Raw genomic sequence first — 20820 nt, forward strand, 5'->3', positions numbered from 1 at the left:
AACATGCACTAGTTTACGATTTTCCAATTGTGTTCAAATCAAAACAATTTTATAGCATTTGCCATACAAGATTCCTACAGCCGAGGTACCCACCAGTCAAGATACGTGTATCGATCAGGTTGTGCGAATTGTTTTGATTTTGACAGTTCACGGTGGCCGCCATTTTTACACCGAAAACCGACGCCGGTGTGTTTGTTTGGATGAGAATAGTTTGTTAAAATTCCCGAGGCATTGGCGAGGAAATTACGACCATTTGTGTGTTCTATTGTGCTCCAAGTACCTCTCCGCCATGAGTGCCAGTGGTATGCTGTACGGTGGCGATGAAATCGGGGCGTTGGTCTTCGATCCAGGCCACCATTCGTTGCGTGTAGGATATGCACAGGAGGACACACCGAAAGCGGACATTCCCTCCGTGGTAGGGGTTGGGCCGGCCGATCCGATCATAAATTCTGATCTGGAAACGAAAGCGGACAACAACATTGGCAGCAGTACGTAACTGGATCAGTGTTGCGTCAAAACGGTAGAAATAATTTGTGTATTGTTTTTCCAGCCAACAAATACTATGTGGACACGACGCTCATCAATGTTGCCCGGCCGAACATGGAAATCCAATCGTACATGAAGGATGGAATGATTGAAAACTGGGACCTGTTCGAAAAAGTTGTAGATCATGTCTACGCGAAGGTACGTCTTGGAACCGGTGTCTATTTGGTTCAAACTTCTTTTAATGACTGGCTTGGTCTGCATTTTAGGTTGTTCAATCGGAATCAATGTACCATCCTGTGTTATTCTCTGAGGCCGCATGGAACGTGCGCAACAATCGAGAACGACTGACGGAGTTGATGTTCGAAAAGTACAACGTGCCGGCATTCTTTCTGGTAAAAAACGCCGTTCTAGCTGCATTTGCAAATGGCCGTGCTACGGCACTGGTTGTAGATAGTGGAGCAACTCATACCTCAGCAGTACCGGTGCATGTATGTATAGCAGTTTGACTTTCTTTTTTTAAACCCTCATCTTAGTTAAACCTTCTCTGCTTCATCATTTTAGGAAGGCTATGTCCTCAGTCAAGCCGTAGTAAAGTCCCCCCTCGGCGGCGATTATCTTTCCCTTCAGTGCCGTCACTTTCTCGAGGGGCAAAATATCGACCTTACGCCAACGTATGCAATCGCCGCAAAGGATGTCATAAAGGAACGCGATACGCCCCGGTTCACGGCCAAGGTTCTGCCGGAAAAGTTGACGGCCTCGTGGCAGCAGTACATGCAGAAGGGTCTGCTCCAGGACTTTCAAATGTCGGCCGTGCAGGTACTGGAGACGCCGTACGACGAGCGCACGGCTGCTCAAATTCCGGCCGTACATTACGAGTTCCCGAACGGATACCATCAGGACTTTGGTCCCGAGCGGTTCAAGCTGGCCGAGAGCCTGTTCGATCACAACATGCTCGGTGCGGGCCAGTTGGCGTCGGCTAGCGTTGGCATGTGTGATGCTGATGTGCGTCTTTCGCTCTACGGGTCGGTAGTCGTCACCGGTGGTAATTCGTTGCTTCCCGGATTTGCCGAACGGTTAAATCGCGACCTACAGCATCGGGCACCGTCTAACACGCGGCTGAAGATGATTTCTGCCAACGGTTCCGTCGAGCGGCGGTTCGGTGCGTGGATCGGGGGCTCGATCCTGGCAAGCATCGGTACATTCCAGCAGATGTGGATCTCGTCGCAGGAGTACGAGGAGTCGGGCAAGAGTCAAGTCGAACGAAAGTGTCCCTAAATGCAGGGAAGGACTGTTTGGCGATGCTTACGAAACGCCCCTTGTGAAATCGAGTGCATGTGCTTAGGAAGTTTTAATTCTAATATGTTCTCTTTTTAAAACAATCAACACGTGTGCACGCATGTATTTTCTTTGTATGTGACAAACTTGGTAAATAATAACTTTACCTGTATTATGAGTAGGAAATAACGTGATACGTTTGTGCTATATTTCTCATCTCTCTTTCTCCATTTCAATTGACCTCCTGAGAAACGGAATCCAACCTCGCTCTCCTGTGTAATCAGTCTATTTTCATGTCGCATAATTTAGCAGTGAAGCGTGGAGAATCTAAAAAAAGAAATTTCATATTCCATTCAGTGCAGCCATCAGAAGCGACATCAAAGTGTGCAACGACACTATCGGGGAGTAGCAGATCACTATCTGATAATCTACCCCACGAGCGTGTGCCTGCAATTGGATCGCTTTCTTCCCACTGGAGTGGACATCCCGACCGATAACTGCGCATCTAGCACAACTGCGAGTAGGAAAATCTCAATCTCAAACCCCCGGTTCGCCTACTGAATGTTTATGTTCTGCCAGAGTGTTAATGTACACATCAACCTACAGGCAGACAGAAGGAGCGGGTCATACATAGTGTACCAGTCGGGAAGGAAATGAAAACTTACATTAGTGGACACGAACATCGTCGCGAACTGGTTGCGAGCGGTTTTATCTGCGTTTCAATCGCGGCAAGGCTGGATTGCATTCTGTTCGATCAATGTGGACAGTGATAGTAAAGCCGGTTGCACTTTGCGCTCTATATTGCACCGCATGGGGAGGGGTTGGAATGATAACCTGAATCAGATTGATGTTTAATGAATCCGTCATTGGATAGAAAAAATATGGATATGGAAATATGGATACAACGTTCAAAGAAGTTTTAATAGCGGGGAAGCTCTCTTCCTTGCGCATCTAGTAATCATTTGTTGGAAATTTTGTGGGGAATACTGTAGAAATGAGGAATTTTCAAATTAAAATCTTATTTAGTAGGTTTTGATTTCATATCAACTTTTTCTCTGGTTATCTTTTCCAAATGCCTTTTGAAATTTCTCCATTCTCTTCGTTTGGTGTGGAGTTTATATCCCTTTCGTCTACCTGACCTTCTGAGATGTGTTTGTAAATTTTCCACAGTTTTAGGGTTGATTTTTTTTCCACACGCTGGAAATTTTCCATTGCTTACTTGGTGGGCAGGTAGCCGTTTCTTTCTGATGTCCTGAACATACAACAAAGCCCGTTCTACGCAAGGACCAAGGACTCAAGAACAGACTCCCGCCAAACTTTTTTTATCATGTTGACTAAAAGTTTGTCCAGCATATCCCGTTTGAATATGGTTTAAGTTTAGTCGTGTCGTTGCGCGTTGGATTTTCAAAAGATCATATGATTTTCGTTGTGATTGAATCATTCGAAACCAGCGAAGGGACTTGGAAAAAGGGTCACCATCGACGTGGGTGTGTTCAATCCTGCTGTACGAGGGAAAGAGAAGAATGCTATCGATGGCGAAACCGTACAACACCGCAGCAACGATCTAGCAGTGGAGGTTTGTTTGTTTTCCGTTTCGCTTACACTCACGGCCAGTCGAACTCGTTCCATTTCACTACCGACACACCTCCCGGCAACCCTACCATGCAGCACGGTTCCACCAACCAGCGCCGGTCGGAGTGAGATTGCGGAGTTCGGTAAAGTCGTCGGCCAGTCAGTTCTCGAACGTGGTGCTAGTATAAAGTCCGTCGGTGGAGTTCATCAGCGATTTCAGTTTAATTTCTTCTGCGACCAACATCATAAAACCGTCGAATCTTAAAGTTGTGCCTTTTAGTTCCAGAATAATCATTATTAAAACTGCAGTGCCAAACGAAGTCAATCAATAAACCAGGTATGTGGTTGGTATGGTCGAACAAAACCGTTCATTTTTCCTGTTTTTTATTGTGGTTGTGTATGGCGTGAAACTTGTGTGAATATTGTGTCATTTAAGTGCAAGCAGTTGTGACCAAAAACAGATTGTAGTTCCTCTAAAATTCGCTGATGAAAATGCCAGTCAATGTTTGCTTCTAGTCCATAATGGACGTACCACATAATGAGGCAACCGTCGTACGATTCATCAATACAGATATTCCAACTGTGTGCCAAAAATAATCCATAAAAGAGATAACAAACTGTATTCATGCGAATGCGCTGCTTCCTCTTGCATGGTTTTTTGGAATGTTTTTCTTTAAAGTTCGACGAATAGCAAGAAAAAAGAAAATACTACGCGTACGATGAATAATGAAAACAACCCGCACCAGGTGACAAAGGCAAAACAGTGTAGTAAAACGGCAGGACGGAGAAGAATGAAAGTACGGGTGGAAGAGAAGAAGGGAAAGCGAGCGTTGGATATGTTTGTTTTGTTTTGGTTTTGGTAGGCGCAGCTGGAGCTCGAAAGTGAATCCCCAGCTCACGCACATCGTTGCGGCGAAAGACGTGTTTTGACTGCGGATTAAATAACCTTCCCGGACAGAAAAGGCCATTTAAAGTCGCACATTTGACGCGGTATCGCTTGGTGTAAAATTGAATGATACTTTGAAAATATTTTATCTTCAAATTGATGTGCATTAGCATTTGATCTTTTTAATCCCGATACTTAAATAAATTTTGGTTTTCTTTACTTCAAACGATAAACTGAAATCATGTCCTCCAAAATCGATCACTGCGGGTTATCTATCAATATTGCGAGATTAGGGCAAACCTTATCATTTTCTGGACCGGTCAATGGTACACGTAGATATCGTTGTTTTTGTGATGGGAAATCTGGGAGGTTTAAGATACCCCGTTAAACCAGGTAAACTTGTTTGTTATGGTTTGCCAGGGAAACTTATGAGAGGCATGCCATGCAAAATGCTACCATGTTTCCAGGCCGATGCATACGGTTTAACGAAGCAAACCTGCTCAACAGGGTCACCGTCAACCGAGTGTTGTACTTTGTACCCTCATGGAGCAACGAGAGTTAGGCCGTAGAGTGAAGCTTTGTAAATGATCCACGACTCGACGCCGACTTGTGCGTTAGGTGGGAGTTTGAAACGCGAGGCGTAGATGAAGCTAGCAAGGGCGTTTAATTACACATAAAATGTTTGTCGTTTGAAAACATGTTTGCAGCATAGTTTTGGAGAATATGTATAAGACTGTCGAATTACGAAATTAAAGCAAGGTAAATAGTAAACTTGTTTTATTTATTTGAGAAAAAGCACTAACGTTTTCTTCCATACACGTTATCCATGGCAACCTTTGTTGGCAGAACGAACCGTTCCATTAAATTGGCTGAATTCAATCAGCACGTAGCATTGTGTCCGATAGCAAATGATGGAAATAAAAGTCTCGATAGGAGGCTATAAGAGCTGCTCGGTGGATTGGAATCGAACTGACTGACCCGCCTCGATTTTATGACCGCGTGTCGAGTGTTTCCGCGGCCTTGGCAACAAGCCCCCTATCTCCGAAAATACGTCGTTGGTGGACGGCTTGTGTGCATCCAGCTGACACACAAAAGGAGGAACCTTTTTCCCATGCTCAAACCTCCCGCCACCCGAACTGTGCGAATTGAGTGATAAGAGCTCGGGCCTCCAAAATTGAATTATCAAACAACAACAGCAACCCCCGGGTCCAGTCGCTGCCTCCTATTTCAGTTATTTTACTTCATTGTCACTCTCTTCTTCTTTTTTAACAGATTATTTTGCTGATTGGTCTCGGAGTCTTTTGTTTGGGCCTACTTCTTCGCGAACGACCCTGAAGTCGAACGGATCCAGTCCAGCGTCGAGTAGCATCCGCGACGGTTGAGGAAACGCTCAGTTCCCCACTATTCAGACAAGAACGAGCGCGAAAAGAACACACTGAGAGAAGTGAAATCTCGAACCGGACGAGGCTTTAGTTTCGCCTTTATTACGACTACTACAACCCGGATTCTCAGTCGCTGACCAGTCTGCGTGTTGTGTGAAACAATTTTTGTCTTCCTGCGATCCTCCTCCCATCGTCGGTTCAACGAGCGGCCTACCACATTCTACCATGGACAACTTGAAAAATCTCTTCGGGCAAGTGTCAGCAATGACGTCAATGAAGTCATCGACGGCGAGCCCCTCGGTGTCGTCGCTGTCCGGTGGCAGCGGAGGCAATCGGTCCGGTTCCGGGGGCCCGTGCTCCGCCGCTGCTTCCAGTGGCCCGATGAGAGGCCATAAAACGGCCGATCGGGACAGTTACTACTACATCATGTAAGTATCAGACGGGGAGTCTGGGTATGGATTATTACATGGAACGAAGCGAACACGGAAAGCTGTAATGCTCCTTTTTTTGCTCAACATCTTTATGGCATCCATTGTCAGGCTCATTTCTCGGATTGGTTTCTTTGTGAGAAGAACGAATTTCTTGTGCGCCTTATGGTAGGCAATGCTGGCGAGAAGTATGATGCGATGTTGTGTGGAAGCTGGGAGTTTTTTTTTTCAATTTTTACAATCCACTTCGTGGTTTAATGTTTCAACGAGACTTTATGTTGGTTATTTATATCAATGTCGTGGGTTCTGGATTGTACTTTCATTTCTTTCATTGTAATGACATTGAACGTTTTCGCTATGATTTCTTGGTTGTGCTGCTTCTGAGAAAACGGAAGATGTATATTTGATACTTACCATTTTTGAAACAAAAATATATCAAATTATTGTACACTACGATTATGCTACGGTTGTTTTCGTAAAGGAAACTAGTCGAAATACCCTCTCGATAAGGCACGTACATGACCTACCCAAATATCGTTATGAAATGTTTATTACGTAAATAATTGGAATTTTCAACTTTTCGTAAAATCATTTTCTTTTGGTTGACTTTTTTTTCATGTGTCTATCTCTATCTCGTTGTTGAAGTATTCGATTTCTAGTTATTGAAATACCGTGGAATGGCAATGCAAAAGGTGAATTAAATATTCGCAAATATACAATTCTCCCTAATTTAATTCAAACATCCATAGCAATCAACCCAATGGGGGTTCCTCGTCTATTAGAAGTTGCGAAGGATGTTATGCAAAATTCAACCTACTAAAGTTGGGATAAAGTGTATGTAAATTTTAACCAAATAGGGCACAGGAGAAGAATGTTTGGAATTCAAGAATCGCTTATGTATCGATTGTCTATACATTAGGAAAAGCACATGGCAGGGTTGCGTTTATTGTGTGTGATAAGCTTAGGCTTAAATATCCTTTCAACGCAAAATTCTACTCTTGTATCGCATTGTGTAGCATTTAAATGGAGTAATCAATAAACAAGCCAGCGACACTGGCCACGTTTACAAATGTGCCGGGAAATCTTGACCTACTCTACAGGCAATCTATAAACCAGACACGTAGTCTAAAACCTTTTTTTAAATCTAACTAGTTTTTTTTGTCAAATAATTATTTTGTCGCTAGACCGCGCTACCAGCATGAATTGTCAATTACATACTTGGTGCTGGTATCTCCACACCATGCGCCTCATCGCACATCAACCGACCCTTAATCGTCTCGCAGAGCATGCAAGACTCATGACGATATGATGGGTTTTTGCTTTTCTGTCCATTACATTAAGCCGCACCGAACCGTACTCGCACCTACCCCAAGGGAGGAGACCTTCAACTTTGCCGGTTTACCTTCAACGATGCTATGTGCGGTCTCCCGCCGGTGACCTTTGTTGGGCATGTTTATTTTTCATACTTTGTTTGTGGCGCAGCCAGTGCGACAGTGGCTGGGGTGGGGTGGGGTGAATGGGGAATCAGGTGATAATGTTACTCCTAGCAAGCGGATATTTAAGTTCTTCTAGACGAGCTTCTAATCTCTTGCGACTTCGTTAAATCGTTTTAATATATTTTCCTTCGATATCGTTGTTCTATAAAACCAAAATTTTGAAAGATTAATGACTTATGATGTTCATATCCGTAGCAAGGTGTAGTAGAAACAACGTGAGGAATGTTTGTAAACATAATTTTGCTCGTAAGAAGAGAAGGTGGAAAAGAAAGTATTAAGAAACGAAACGAAACGTATTGAAGAAAGAATGAAAAAGTAAACGGAGAAGAGAATGGGATGGACCAAAAAAAACGGTCCAAGAACCACTACTACAGCCTCACCGACAGAAGCAAAACATCGCGACACGATCGCCACTCGACCGATCATCGAAGCGTACGTGCGTGGTTCTGCTGTTTGGAGGAGGCTCGCGTGCCCGCGGTGTTCGCTGGTGTGCGTCACGGTGCGTCATGTTTTTTTGCCTTTCTTCTCGATCACATTGACCATACTCCGCTGCGCGCTGGCCTGCCACAACTCGCTCGCTAGAGGTGCAGGTTTGGTTAGTTGTTTCGCGACACTGGCCACGAGCAGAGCGGAGCCGAGTTTCCTTACGCTGGCGTGCGCGGTGTGTTGTGTGGTGCAAGACGACCGAGGCAAACCAATCGAATCGGCGAGGGCAGGGCAGAGTGTGTTTCACCGTGAGCCACCGTTGTGGCTGTTGTTTTATGTCATAGAGCCAATGCCGAATTAAAAAGTTGCACCAATCTGTTGCAACCTGTGGTCCGGAGATTTGAGCCCGACGGTGAAGGTGCTAGCATTCGCCCCAGCAGAACGCAACCTGTTTGAACAGCATCAAGCTATTAATCGACCAGAACGACGATCAGTGTTAACGGCGTGTTTTGTGTGTGGGAAAAAGCGGTCGCTTCCCTTCCAGACGCATCATCCCGTTCGTGGCGCATCAGCTCGAAGTAAACCGCTTCGATCGTACGATTTGTCGATACCTGCTGCCCTAAACTAAAGTATGTATCTGTTAATCTCAGCTAAGGTCTACCTCGTCGAGGAATAAAATGTGGGTAATCGTGTTACAATCATACAAGGGTCTGGCGAAGCTGGCGGGGAAACGAACTGGCTCGATTACTTTCAACCACTACCACCGGAGCGGGCTATCTACGGTTAGTGGCTACCTGCATCCAGGCCACCACTGGGCTACCGCTGGTTTACTAAGGGTAGATTATGTCATCTCACTCTAATACTGGTTGGCCATAATCTCGTGTAGGGGCCTAGATATTCGCTACCGTGGCCAAAGTATGTTTTTGGAAAGATGGCTACTAACCTAACTTAAAGCTAGGTACGAAAATCGAAACATTTCGATTGGTGCATGGCAGTGGTGGCCAACTTCCCAACTATCAAAGCGTAGACAACCTTTCTAGGTTTCTTACAATACTGGCTGGAACAACTAAATTTGTTCGTATTAATATTATAAATTGTGAATTTGGGAACTCTTCTGGATTTTTTTTTAGAAAGAACATCTATTTCCGTTGTGGTATCTGGAAGTGAAAACAACGAATAATATTGTTTCATTACCAATAAATAAACTAATATTTCGTTTTTGTTGTATAAAGTATGCAGATACTATGAGCTTTTTAAGATGCTACACACAATGTGTAGAGCAAAAAGAAAAAGATCCAGCAAAAGATCAGCATTTTGCCGACCCCTGATATTTGGTTAATAAAATCAACCCGAACGGCTGGAGAATGTTAGCCAAGTCACTGCAAAACAGTTAAACCACCGAGAACGAATCAATATCGATCCGTGACGGTGTTGCATTGGGATTGTGGTAATGAATAATTAAAAAATAACCCATCAATTGCCGCATATTGACTGTGTCCGTAAAGTATGGGGAAATAATAAACTGAACGTAAAAAAACAACACAAATAAACCTACAGAGGGGTCTTTGGACGGTTTATCGATTGGAATGTTGTGGTCTCATGATTTTTCAAACGGTAGTCTTATCCACTTGAATGACACACGGACGATATTCTCCAAAGTTCCCATAATGCACCCCAAAAACAACGTTGCACGCGCTACAAAAGAGAGAGGCATTTGAAATATGGATGATAGTGCCAACTTTCACAGTGCTAGCGCTTCTATTCGATCACGGAAACTGGTTTTCCTATGGTCCGTTAACTTTTTCTAAACCAGCACTAATTTTTCGGCTCTGGTCGAATTGATTGCGACACGCGGATGCAGTGGATGGAATCGATAGGTTTTGCCATTTACTTTCGGTAAATGTTGATGCTTCTTGTGTGCTTAGCTATGGGATGATTTCCGAGTTACAAATAAAACCCACGTCTGCTTCATTGCCTTCCCCATTTTGAACAGTTTTTAAAGGTCTCCATTTTGGTGACGTGACGTTAAATAAACTCTGCGGAATTCCGTCCACATTTCCGGAGACGTATAAAGTTGTCGAACAACTTTTTGTTTTGCTTTGTTTTGCATATCTGGGGAATCCTTGATGTCGCGGATAGATCTTTGGGGGTTTTATGTGACGCATTTATGGGACAGTTTTTTATTTGTGCGCTAGAAACCCACAACCATTAGTCACCGGACTTTTGGCAAGAGTTCTTGAGGGTTTGCTGTTGATGAATGGATTTATCCGGTTGAATGACATTGAAACGGAACAAAACGTACCGCACAGAACTGGGGTGAACTGGTTTTAAAAGACGCAAATTCACATCTTTCTGGTCTACAAATTACAGTCCAAACATCGTTCGATTGTTCTATGATTTAATAAAATTATTATTAAAATTATGTGTGAAATATTTTTAGGTTTTTTCTTCGGGCGAGGTTTGAAAAAAAACCTTTGAATTTTTAATTGGTCTATCATAAAAGCTACTTTGCGTGTTTTTTATTTATTAAATTCAAGGTTATCACACAAGAACGTTAATTGCCCATCATTCGATGTCGTTGATAAACACGGTAGTGAACCTCATGTGCTGTTCGTATATGCTTCTTTTGGTCTAGTAGAGCCTACGCGCTTGGCTGACCGTTTCCAAAGAACGGAAGAGTTGTGCGCTTAACCGAGCTTTAAAGATCAAGATCAAGGCAATTTGGGGAATTGTTAAGCAGACACCGTTTTACGGTCGAATGGCTGAGCGGGCTCGTTTCGAATAGTTGAATGACACTGATTTTAAGCCAAATAGAAGCGGATTAACTTAGGTTCCGCTGAGAAAACGCTCGTGCCAACTTCCTTAGTCCGTTTTGAGCGAGGCGTTTTCACACGAAGTCGTTTTTATGCGCAATAGACGTTTTTGTTTTGGCAATGAAACATTTAAAAAATGACATCAAACACGCACCAGAACTTAAGTGGGCAGCCAAGATCGCACAGCGAAGGAAGAGATAGAGAAAAGCGCTGGAAGTGGACGTGCCTCACGGCGCGTGTACGCCGATCATGGGGTAAGTTGGTCAAGTTTCTCAAGCTTCTGCCCCCTCCCGCTCCGTAACCGATGCCTTGTGAAGGTCGGACGGTGTGAGTGCTAGACTTTTTTAATGCTCACTGCTGTGTTGTGAGCTACGCAATAAGCCGCGATGCTGTTTTGCGGCCTCCCACCGGCTATCGAGCTCCCCGAGAGCCTGTCGGCGGGTCAGGGTGAACAAACGCACAGAGCTAACCGTCCAACGGTGGGATGTTGTTGCTCGTTGAGATCGGACAAATCAGCACGCTTGGAGATGATTAATCAAATGCGAACGACATGCCAATGGAGAGCCGACCACCGAGTCTCTCGGGGCGTGCGATGTCGTGTTGAAGGAAATCCTCATTACCAGCTCTAGTTCGAACTCGTCCCGAAAGGCCACATGATGAAAGTCCGTTGCCACTGTTCCGATATCAACAAGAGTTGCCATTCTGAGCCCAGCATCGACCAGCGTTGCTTCAACGAAGATGTTTCGTTCGAGAAAACTGCTGGGCCTCGCTTGGAAAACAGGATCTGTCGGAGAAAAAGGGATCGAAAGGAAGAAATCGTCTCGGCCGCTGCAAGTGACAGCACGTACAATAGCGGAAGCTGGGAATTGATGGCTTTACCATTCTTCATTCTCTCACAGGAGCGAAAGGAAAGGACAGAATTTGTACCATCGGATGCCGTGGTGTGCGGTCACATTTGGGTTTCTTTTCCATTTGCGACACGCTGCGTTGCGCGAGCAAGAGATGAACAAACGTACATATCGTGACATATAATCGCCACAAGAATCGGAAATAGATGAAAATGTGAAAATGACATTTTTAGGTTGCGCACGTTTGGTTATCGGTGATCCTTATTAGTTTATTCTCACTGAAAAGCTCGCCCTTTCTTAAACACTCCGAAAGAAGGAAGTTGGGTGAAAACCTAGCTATAAAAAATGCTTTTGATATTCAAATCGATGAAAAAGACGCCAACGAAAGGGGAAAAATGGATAAAAGTTTTGTTGAGAACATCGGAAATTGAACGATATTAAACTAGTTAAGAAGTAGGTTACGTTTAAATATATCGAGCAAAAACATTACTACACAAATAAAGCGAGAAAAGAATTGTGATATTTTTAGCTCATGCTGTTCGATTTTTGCCCAAACGAGCATTAACATGTCATAAACTCTACTTACTTGAATGATAATCTAGTACATGCCAATACCAGATTTTATGTCCATAGCGCATGCAGTGACTTTATAAATGTGTAGTATTTCTCAGATTAGACTAAATTTTAAGGGACCATAAATTTATTTAACTTTAATCTACTTACCCTGTAGCGCTACATATACTCACTCTAACCTCAATTCTCCATTTTCAGGTGGCGTTCCTAGGTGCGGAACGGATTCAGCTTTACTCCAGTCCCTCTCAGCTTCCAAGCCACTAGTGCCGAGCTTAATTTTTCCCGACCTTTCGTTCGAGTACATATTCGTATTTTTAATCATCCTCGGAGGACTGAGAAAGGAGGACAAGGGATCAAAGCGCACCTAAGCCTCCAGAGCCACCTATACATACACAGCCACATATTCACACATCCTCGAGGATACGCTGCAATAATAAAGATGATGCTGTCACTGATCGGTGCCAACACGCTCTGGATGATGGTGATCTGGGCCGGTTTGATGCTGGTCTTCAGTCCGGTCTTGTTCGTGGTGAGCGTATGCCTTCCGGAGCTGCCCTTGCTGCTCATCAGACGCCTACATTACATCCCGTTCGATTCCGTTTGAGTACCGCCCCAAATGGCCCCCGGGGAAAAGGAGGGAGTAGGTAAACGAAAGATGTAAACCTAGTGCTGTGTATAGGAAAGGGAAAGAAGGTTGCAGAATTGGGGGATGGGAGCACATAGTTTCCCTCTGGGGGAAAGAAGCTTCATCCGGCTCGCCGGAAAATTTGGGACAAAACTCCTCAGAGACTGCTTATTTATTCTAGTGAGACAATACAAAGACAAGTAAATTAGTTTATCGATAGCGTTGGACCGAGTAGTGGCAGAAGAAGTTGGCGTGCAGGAGCTAGGATGCCCCGATAGCACAAACGAAGGTATAGATGTGTAATCGGTCGTAGATCACTCCACTTGTCCCCGGAGGCCATTAGCGTAATTGGAGCCATCGTTTGAGGTGTCATGTGATTATCTTACCGCCGTTTTATTCCTCTCAACTCATTACTGCATCTAGTGATTGCTAGTGGTTTGATTTCGAAGCGTTCCCTCCAGAAACGATCGTTCGATTGATGATGAATGGGTAGACGATTCGGAACGGAAACCAGGAAATTCCGATGATTCGTTCTATATTAGAAAGCGTCAACATGCTGCAGCTCAGTGCCTTAAAAGAGAGCATATTTTCGTGGTACAGTGAACAATGATGATATTTTGATAACTCTTTTTTGTACATTTTTAGCCATAAGTATTACATGGGAGTGAATAAAAGAAGAATGTTTATACCTCTTTTAACGTAAAAATATAAATTCCTGTGTTTTCTTTTTCCTCTGCCTTAACTGTTGTGTTGAAAATCCTTTTGTAGAATATGAATTGTACTTGCCTAGTAGGCATTCGAGTGTGACTGCTCGTGCTGCGATGCGAAAAGGCACGCCAAGTACGGCACAGTAGCCATCGACTGCCAACGGGCCGCATAGTTACGCACCAACACGGGCACTTTTCTCGACCCGACAACCTGGTCGTTATTTACCTCCAATAAACAGTCATCGAAAAACTGGAATCCCTAATCGAACGAGTGTGAGCGAAAGAGAGTGAATGAAAGAAAAAACCAGGCCTTTCCGCCACGTATCGGGCGGCTAAAATACTGCACAAGTTTCCGTCGGTTGATGGCACTTGAAAGTTTGCACGAAAATAAAGCGTAAAATAATTAACGAACCAAAGTGGAAGCCGGGAGTGTAAAATCGATCCGAATCCGCTTATCTAAATTTATCCTACCCCGGGCGGAGGTGGTGAACGGAACGAAATCAGCGAAAGCCTTTTAATCGAGCCCGGCGGTGCCTGCTGTGATCTGATTATAGTGTCGATGGTCCTATTTATACCCGCCTGACCGACAGGCAAAAGCGAAACGTCAACCGACGGGTGGTGAAAAATCTATCCAAAAGGACGAGTTTTCCGTAATTCAAGCCGTTCTAGCAAGGGCGAGATATAAAAAAACCGAAAATCTGGAAAGTTTTTTCAACTCTAATCGACCCGCTGGAGTGTTTTCTATAAAGTTCATTTATTTCGATCGCTCTTTTCCGGTGCTCCGTCCGCCGTTTTCCGCTTCATTGATTGTGTAACGAACACGAACGAACACACCGCCACCATTTATTGTTGGCACGTTTTGCGTCGGTGTACGTTTTGCACGCCAAGGATTAAGGAATACCGGAAACAAACTAGCCGTCATTCGACCGAAGGCCACAGAAACCGATCGAAACCGTCTGGTGACGGCTTGATTAATTAGCCCAAGAACGCGACGTGAACCAACGTCTCGGTGGCTGCTTCGAGGTTGGGTGCGAGCTACGAGAGGATTGCGTCCAAGGAACGAACAGCAACGGGCGGCCGACGCCGAGAACTTACCCCTCCGCCGGAAAGGAAAACTAGAAACTCTACACTGCCGCAAGGATGCCGCTCAAACGACGTAACACGGTGCATGTCATTATAAATTTGTATACTCCGTAGTTTTGGTAGACTCCTTTCTCAAGTTCTTTGTCTCCTTTTAGGAAAAAAAAACATACACACAAACACTCGAGCTAACAGCGTCCTGCCAAAGAAGTATGACTAGCTATGTCCCTTTCCGGATGGGTGGCTGATTTATGGGATTTTTAAAGAACGAGGGCACCCGCGGCGAGCGCCCAAGGAGCGCCGGTATTTTCTTTCTCGGCCGGATGTATCGTTTGCATGCTTCCAGGACATTACGGGATTGATTAGACCCGGGCAGGGCGGCCGACGGAGATGGATGTGCCTTTTTCGTCGCACTGACGGCGCAGAACATTTCTTGGTGACATCCATTCACGTGTTGGCCTATGAAGGATGACGATGTTTACGTTGTTACGTAATGGGGTCCGTCGCGCGGGGTCCCCTCGGGATGTTTTTGGGAACTTTTCTTTGTGCGCTACCGGTACAAAGGGACGGAATTCGCTCGTTAGCTGCTTGATTTGAGTTGAGCTGGCGAGCGCTGGTTGAAGTGATGGATGTTGTCTACGGTGGTAAACGATTTGGTGAAAGTTTATCACGTCTACAGGCCGTGCTGGTCTGTCTGCTCGCTTGTTGATGCAAGACGGGAAAGGGTACGGACGGAGAGAAATGTCTCCAATTTGTCGGCTGCTGAATATTTTCCCATTTCGATGGTCGAAATTGTTATGAGCTATACTACAAGAAACTTTTCAGGCGGTTTCAAATGTTGATTTCAAGAACGCCGTTCATGTTTCTCACACAATGTAAGACTCTCGTTTGTGTCTGGGGCTTATCTTCTTCTCCTTTGGAAGATTTGTTTATAGAATCCATTAGTTTGAATGGATTTTAAAATCCTTTAATGTAGTAAAGTTGAAATCTTCCCATCGGGCAGTTTGTGGGTCGTGTTTTTCTGTCAATATTATATAAAGGTTGAAATAGAACCTTGTTGGCCTCGAGTTTTTTTTTCCAATTTTATCAAGAAGCTTAACTTTTTGGAGCGGATAGGATGTTTACCTAACGGGTTTCGGTTAGATTGACTATATACTTGCTCATGTCGCACTAAAATATATTCTATATCATGAAAAGCCATTTTATAATTAGTTAGAAAAAGATTATACTAATAAGAATCAGAAAAAAAATTATTCTCTTGACAAATTGCGGCCTTTAATCTGCAAAATACAAATGCAAAAGGCTTATGTTTATTCTCATGCAAATGAGCCATCGATTGCAACAGACTGTAGAATTTCGTAATTGATTCGGCAAACGTGAATGCATTCAACGGAACAACTCGAAAGACTCGCCGCATGCATGCCGACCAATCCGAGAACAACCTGAAGCGTAAAGCGCCAAAATTCCGTGATGGACACATCAAGGTTGATGGAAAATGATAGCTTTTCCTCGACGGTCCCTTGCGTGGATCCTCTGCTGATTCAGCACGTTTGACAAACGGCGGAAAACTGGAAAAGCGCTACGTCGTGGCAGACGATTCTGGCCTCGTCTGTATCCTCCGAATTGTAAACAAAACTCTACCCAAAAAAATAAAACAACCTGTTCTGCTTTGCCAAATGGCCCAAAATGGTTGGGGGTGATTGTTTAAGTTTTGCTGTCGTGAACGGGAAAGAGAGGTACAATAATTTTCCCGCCACCACTGCCACCGAGGCCAACTGGTGGACTGGTGGAAATCGAAACGGGAGACGGTTCGCTTTCGTACCGCTGAGGTTTGTGCAACAAGGTACACCGGATTCATGCTGAACCGGGGAACCGTTAAGGTCATTGAGATTGGGGGATTCCCAAGGGGGGGAACGGGACCGTTTGAGCGGAAACAAGGCAGGATAAACAAGAATGGTGAAGCAACAGAGGCACGGTGGCCGCAGGGAACAGGTCGCTACGATCGTAGATTAGTTTTCATATTTTTAGTTTAGTTCTGCTATCTCGGTCGTAACGATCGGCCCGCTTGAAAAAGTTTTCCGTCCATCCATTCTTGCGGTCGCGCGAATCTGGCGAACGTTAAAACTGTGTGCCCGTGGGCTTAATTTTTTTTATTTTCCCTACACAAGTCGGCGTATTCAACGCAGTCCCAGCATAGTGGCTCGTACGGAACACGGACTAGACGTTAGCTGCTAACTAGACAACTATCGCTTGTCCGAGCCGAAGTTGTTCGTAAAGTTTCAAACGAAAAGAAGAGGGTAAATCATGTTTTTAAAACAATTTTTTTTCGTGGCTTTTTTTCTTCGGTTCCATTGTTAACTTTGTTCTGGCGGTCCTAGTGGTTGCCGTCCCCCCCCTGGTCGACACGCTTTGCCCAGGTGTAAGCATTTACCTGACTGATTACATAGGCGGAAAAACGAGTAGAAGTATCCACAAACTGTACAACATAAACACATAAATTATGCGACAGGTGGAAGCATCCCGCTAGCCCTTGTTCTGTGTTGTTCGATAGGTACATTTACATATTTTCGCAATTAATTTCTCCTCGCCGGTGTTTCCGTTGAACATGGTTTTACCAATTGTATCGCAGGAGTTCGACAGTGTGTGTGTGTGTATGTGTTTGTTCATTTATGATTTTGTGCTGTAAAAAAAAGAATTTATATGCAACCCGACGGAAGTGCAGAAACATGTCACCGGAATTGGTTTTGTTTAGCGAGTAATATTTTCCCGTAGAAATGTGTAATGCGTTGCAAGAAGGGCTTTTTCTCGGCTGGGTTTATTTTTCAATATTTCGTTGTATTTATTTTGTATATTCTAATTGACTTTGATTATTTCTCTTTGAAAAACTAGTTGAGTGATGCACACAAGCCTAACGAAGTGGAAATTAAATATGACTCCTAATTTGCACTGGTCCTCTATTTAGCCCAACGGAACTCCGTTGACCACGTGTGGCCCTTCTTAAACTTTAACACAAAAAGAAAAAGTCTCGTTATGAGCAAAGAGTCTCAAATTCGCTCACGTCCCCTAAGGGCATGCAGTACATCATTCCATTAAACTAGTGTGTCATTTTCGATTGAAAAAGTTCGTTTCTCTAGCGAAAACTAGCAGAATGCGACGGCAAATAGTTCAGCCATGCTTATCGGATGCACGCTGAAGTTTTCCTCCGCCCTTTTGTACCCGCCTCTAGAGCCCGCATTTTTCCTTCAAACCTTTGTGTCCTTTGCGTCTGTACAGTTTTTCTCCCAAAATACGCGAGATTTTGCAGAAGCGCCCTTTCCGTGCGGCTAACGGAAACTGACAGCCAAATTCCACAATGCAGTTCCGCAGAGCCACTAGCCTGCGCCAAAGTGAAATGGGGCGGGAAGAAAAGTTAGGGCAAATATTTTTCGATGCTTAATGGGGAGGGGGATCACATTTTTGGCACCAACCTCCCACCTCTGGCTGGGTGGGGAATGCGAGTGAAACGGGAACAACGTGCCGTTGTGGAAGCACATTGATTTTCCACTTGAATCCTTAAATGTTGAAGGAGCACGACTGGGGATAAATTATGGCCGAAGGTAGCCTAGTGCTTTCGGCATAGCGGTTCGTTTTGAAGCGTAGCGCAGAGGCGGTTAATTATGATTATTTTCTTACCCCCTTTGAGCCATTGAGCCGTGAGCTTTTATTCATTGCACGTGGAAATGGAACACGGAAGACAGTGGGTCAACGGGCCGTGTGCGTGTTTGGTTGTTGATGGAAAACACGTTTTCTACAATTGGCTGGATTAGGCAAAATATTGCCGAAGTCGAAGGAGAACGAAAAAAAGGCCACTTTTCCGAGGCCGTCGGCAAAACGCTTCCACCACCACGGGCAGCAGTTCGTGACATTCGCACAGGATTTTCCGATTTCGTGCCTAGCTTTCGCAACGCTTTCCCAGCACACGAATGGGTTCTCGTTTGCTTCTGCTTGGCGTGTTCCTTTTTTAACTCCCCTTTGCCGTGTGCGGAACTTGTTGCGGGAAAATTATTATCCGCTAATGCTGGCTCTGGCGGTGGTGCCGCACTGCATGAACATTAAAAAAGCATGACGCGGGTCGCAACGTCGTGACAATTGATCCGCCAAGGAGTAGAGAGCCCGCTTTTTCGTTGCCGTGTTGATCGCGATGATTATGATGATGATGATGGTGACGATGGTGGTGAGGGTAATGGTGGAAGGGCGAAGGAGTGAAAATATGAGAATACTTACACTTTTCCGCAGGCGGCGTACACTTTGCCGTCAGTTGCTAAAGCAATAATAAAACCAATGATTAAATTCCACTCCCATCGCAGAACGGCGGTGGTTTTCTTTCCGGAGGAGGGAAGTGAAGAAATACTAGCGTTTGGTTGTGTTTTTGGGTTTGTTTTTCCTTTTCCGATGAATTTGCAAAGTAGCGTAGTTCGCCCAAGTATCACTAGTCGAGCCCAAAAACCAACAGCTATTTCGTTTATTGCAACTTAGTTTTATGCCGCCGAGCGGAAGAATGTCGACAAATGAAGTTATGGCTAGTAATGACATCGTTGTTGGTTTTATGGGACTTTACTGCTTCCGGCGCAAGAGTCGCCCCAGCTGGCGGGCACTTTCCCGAACCCCACTTTTGGCGATCGTCGAACGCGAAAGTAGCATTCCTTTTGTCGTCCTTCGTATGTTTGCTCCCGTTTCCACCGATGCAATGTTTCGTGGGACGCCGTGACGTCCTACTGTTTGGGTATGGTTTCATTTTTCCGTAAGTGAGGCTGACCAGCCAGAATTATGCTCTTGGAGTAGGGCAAGAAGGTGCAAATGTTTTATCGGAAAAAACGGGAGCTAAAGAAAAGATGGCCCAGCCAGTTTGGTTGGGTGTTTAATTTTTGGTTAGAACACAGACTTACCATCCTACACGCGCTAACAAGATAGGAAAGCGAGCAGTAAATAGGATTGGGTTAATATGGTTTTAGCTGAGGCATTAAGTGGGTGTGAGAGTGTGTCTGTGGCGAAAGTGCCAAGGGTGGGATATTTATGTTAACGATGTGTTCGGTCGACTTCGGTCAACCAGAACTTACTGGTCAGAGAAAAAGTTTGAAGAACTTTTTATGTGCTTCATTTCTTTCTTTTTAGCTGAAGCACACTTAGAATCAAATATTATTAATGAATATAAGTGCACAAATTTTGCTTGTGTTAACACTTGCGATGAAGCACAAAAGCAAGGAACGATTATTGAAATTAATATTATGAAAATTTACTATTCTTTTCCAGTTCTATTTGTTCATGATGATCCGGAATTTTCTTAAAGCTAGCTTCATTTAAAGTCGGATTGAACTGAAATGTTTAGAAACTTTCTTTCATTTCAGAGGTTTATTTCGCTTTTATTGCTTCCGATGTATTTTTAGATAAGAGCAAGGCAAATTTACAATCATTAGATTTAACTAAAGATTAAATCAAAAATAAATGAGCAGAGCAAAGATCAACTGAAGCAAATCGACAGAAGTAATCCGTTTATCCCTTCAAAAACACTTTCTCAGAGCATCGAGTGTAATTTTAATAAGAATTTTTATTTCACCCATTGCGCCCAGGTCCATCCTGCGTTTGTTGGTTCATAATCTTAAGAACTTTCCTGGCAGTCGTCTTGCTGCCGTTATCTAACTTCGCCAATCGTTCTTAATTACTGTGCATTAATTACGTAATCCCTTGCAGGCGGAAAAGGGGGCGGCTCGCCACCATTTGGACTAAGCCATAAATTGGGGTCGTTTGGAGGGCTTTTTTTGCCTCCATGTATATTTATGCCGTTTTGTAATGCCTCCCAGCACCCACGGCAGTATATTTAATGTTCTGTCTGAATCCGATAAGGGACTGGTATCATCATCTCATTAGAGAGAAGAGGAGAGAAAGAGGGAAAGTGGGAGAAAAAAAAACAAATGAAAACAGGAAAAAAACGAGCCCGCTCCAAACAATATGCACACCGCTACAAACGTTGTGCCAGAGGATGATAATCCGTTATTGCTCAACCGGTTCCACCCGCTCAGCAGGAAAAGTTTAAACCAAAGCAAAACACGAGCGTGGATGAAAAGCAAAAAACAAAAAACGGAAAGGAAAAAACAAAAATGCCCAAAACAAGATTGAGCGGGAAACCGGGAACATGAATAATACAATAATTTTCCACGTTCGTAGGGACAATTGCGGGAGGGAAGCA

At 44.2% G+C, this 20820-nt stretch overlaps 2 protein-coding genes across 2 annotated transcripts; both read left to right on the forward strand.

Moving 5' to 3' along the window:
• The first annotated feature begins 187 nt into the window (after positions 1-187).
• Positions 188-1941, forward strand: LOC131289103 (actin-like protein 6B). The gene is made up of 4 exons (XM_058318307.1): positions 188-488; positions 551-684; positions 753-974; positions 1048-1941. The coding sequence occupies exons 1-4, from the start codon at positions 290-292 to the stop codon at positions 1759-1761; spliced, it is 1269 nt and encodes a 422-aa protein (XP_058174290.1). The 5' UTR covers positions 188-289; the 3' UTR covers positions 1762-1941.
• A 3882-nt stretch (positions 1942-5823) lies between these two features.
• Positions 5824-12872, forward strand: LOC131281113 (uncharacterized). Its single transcript, XM_058310365.1, has 2 exons — positions 5824-6029; positions 12384-12872. The coding sequence occupies exons 1-2, from the start codon at positions 5827-5829 to the stop codon at positions 12394-12396; spliced, it is 216 nt and encodes a 71-aa protein (XP_058166348.1). The 5' UTR covers positions 5824-5826; the 3' UTR covers positions 12397-12872.
• Positions 12873-20820: the final 7948 nt, after the last annotated feature.

This window comes from Anopheles ziemanni, chromosome 2 (assembly GCF_943734765.1).
Source record: "Anopheles ziemanni chromosome 2, idAnoZiCoDA_A2_x.2, whole genome shotgun sequence".
Taxonomy (NCBI): Eukaryota; Metazoa; Arthropoda; class Insecta; order Diptera; family Culicidae; genus Anopheles; species Anopheles ziemanni.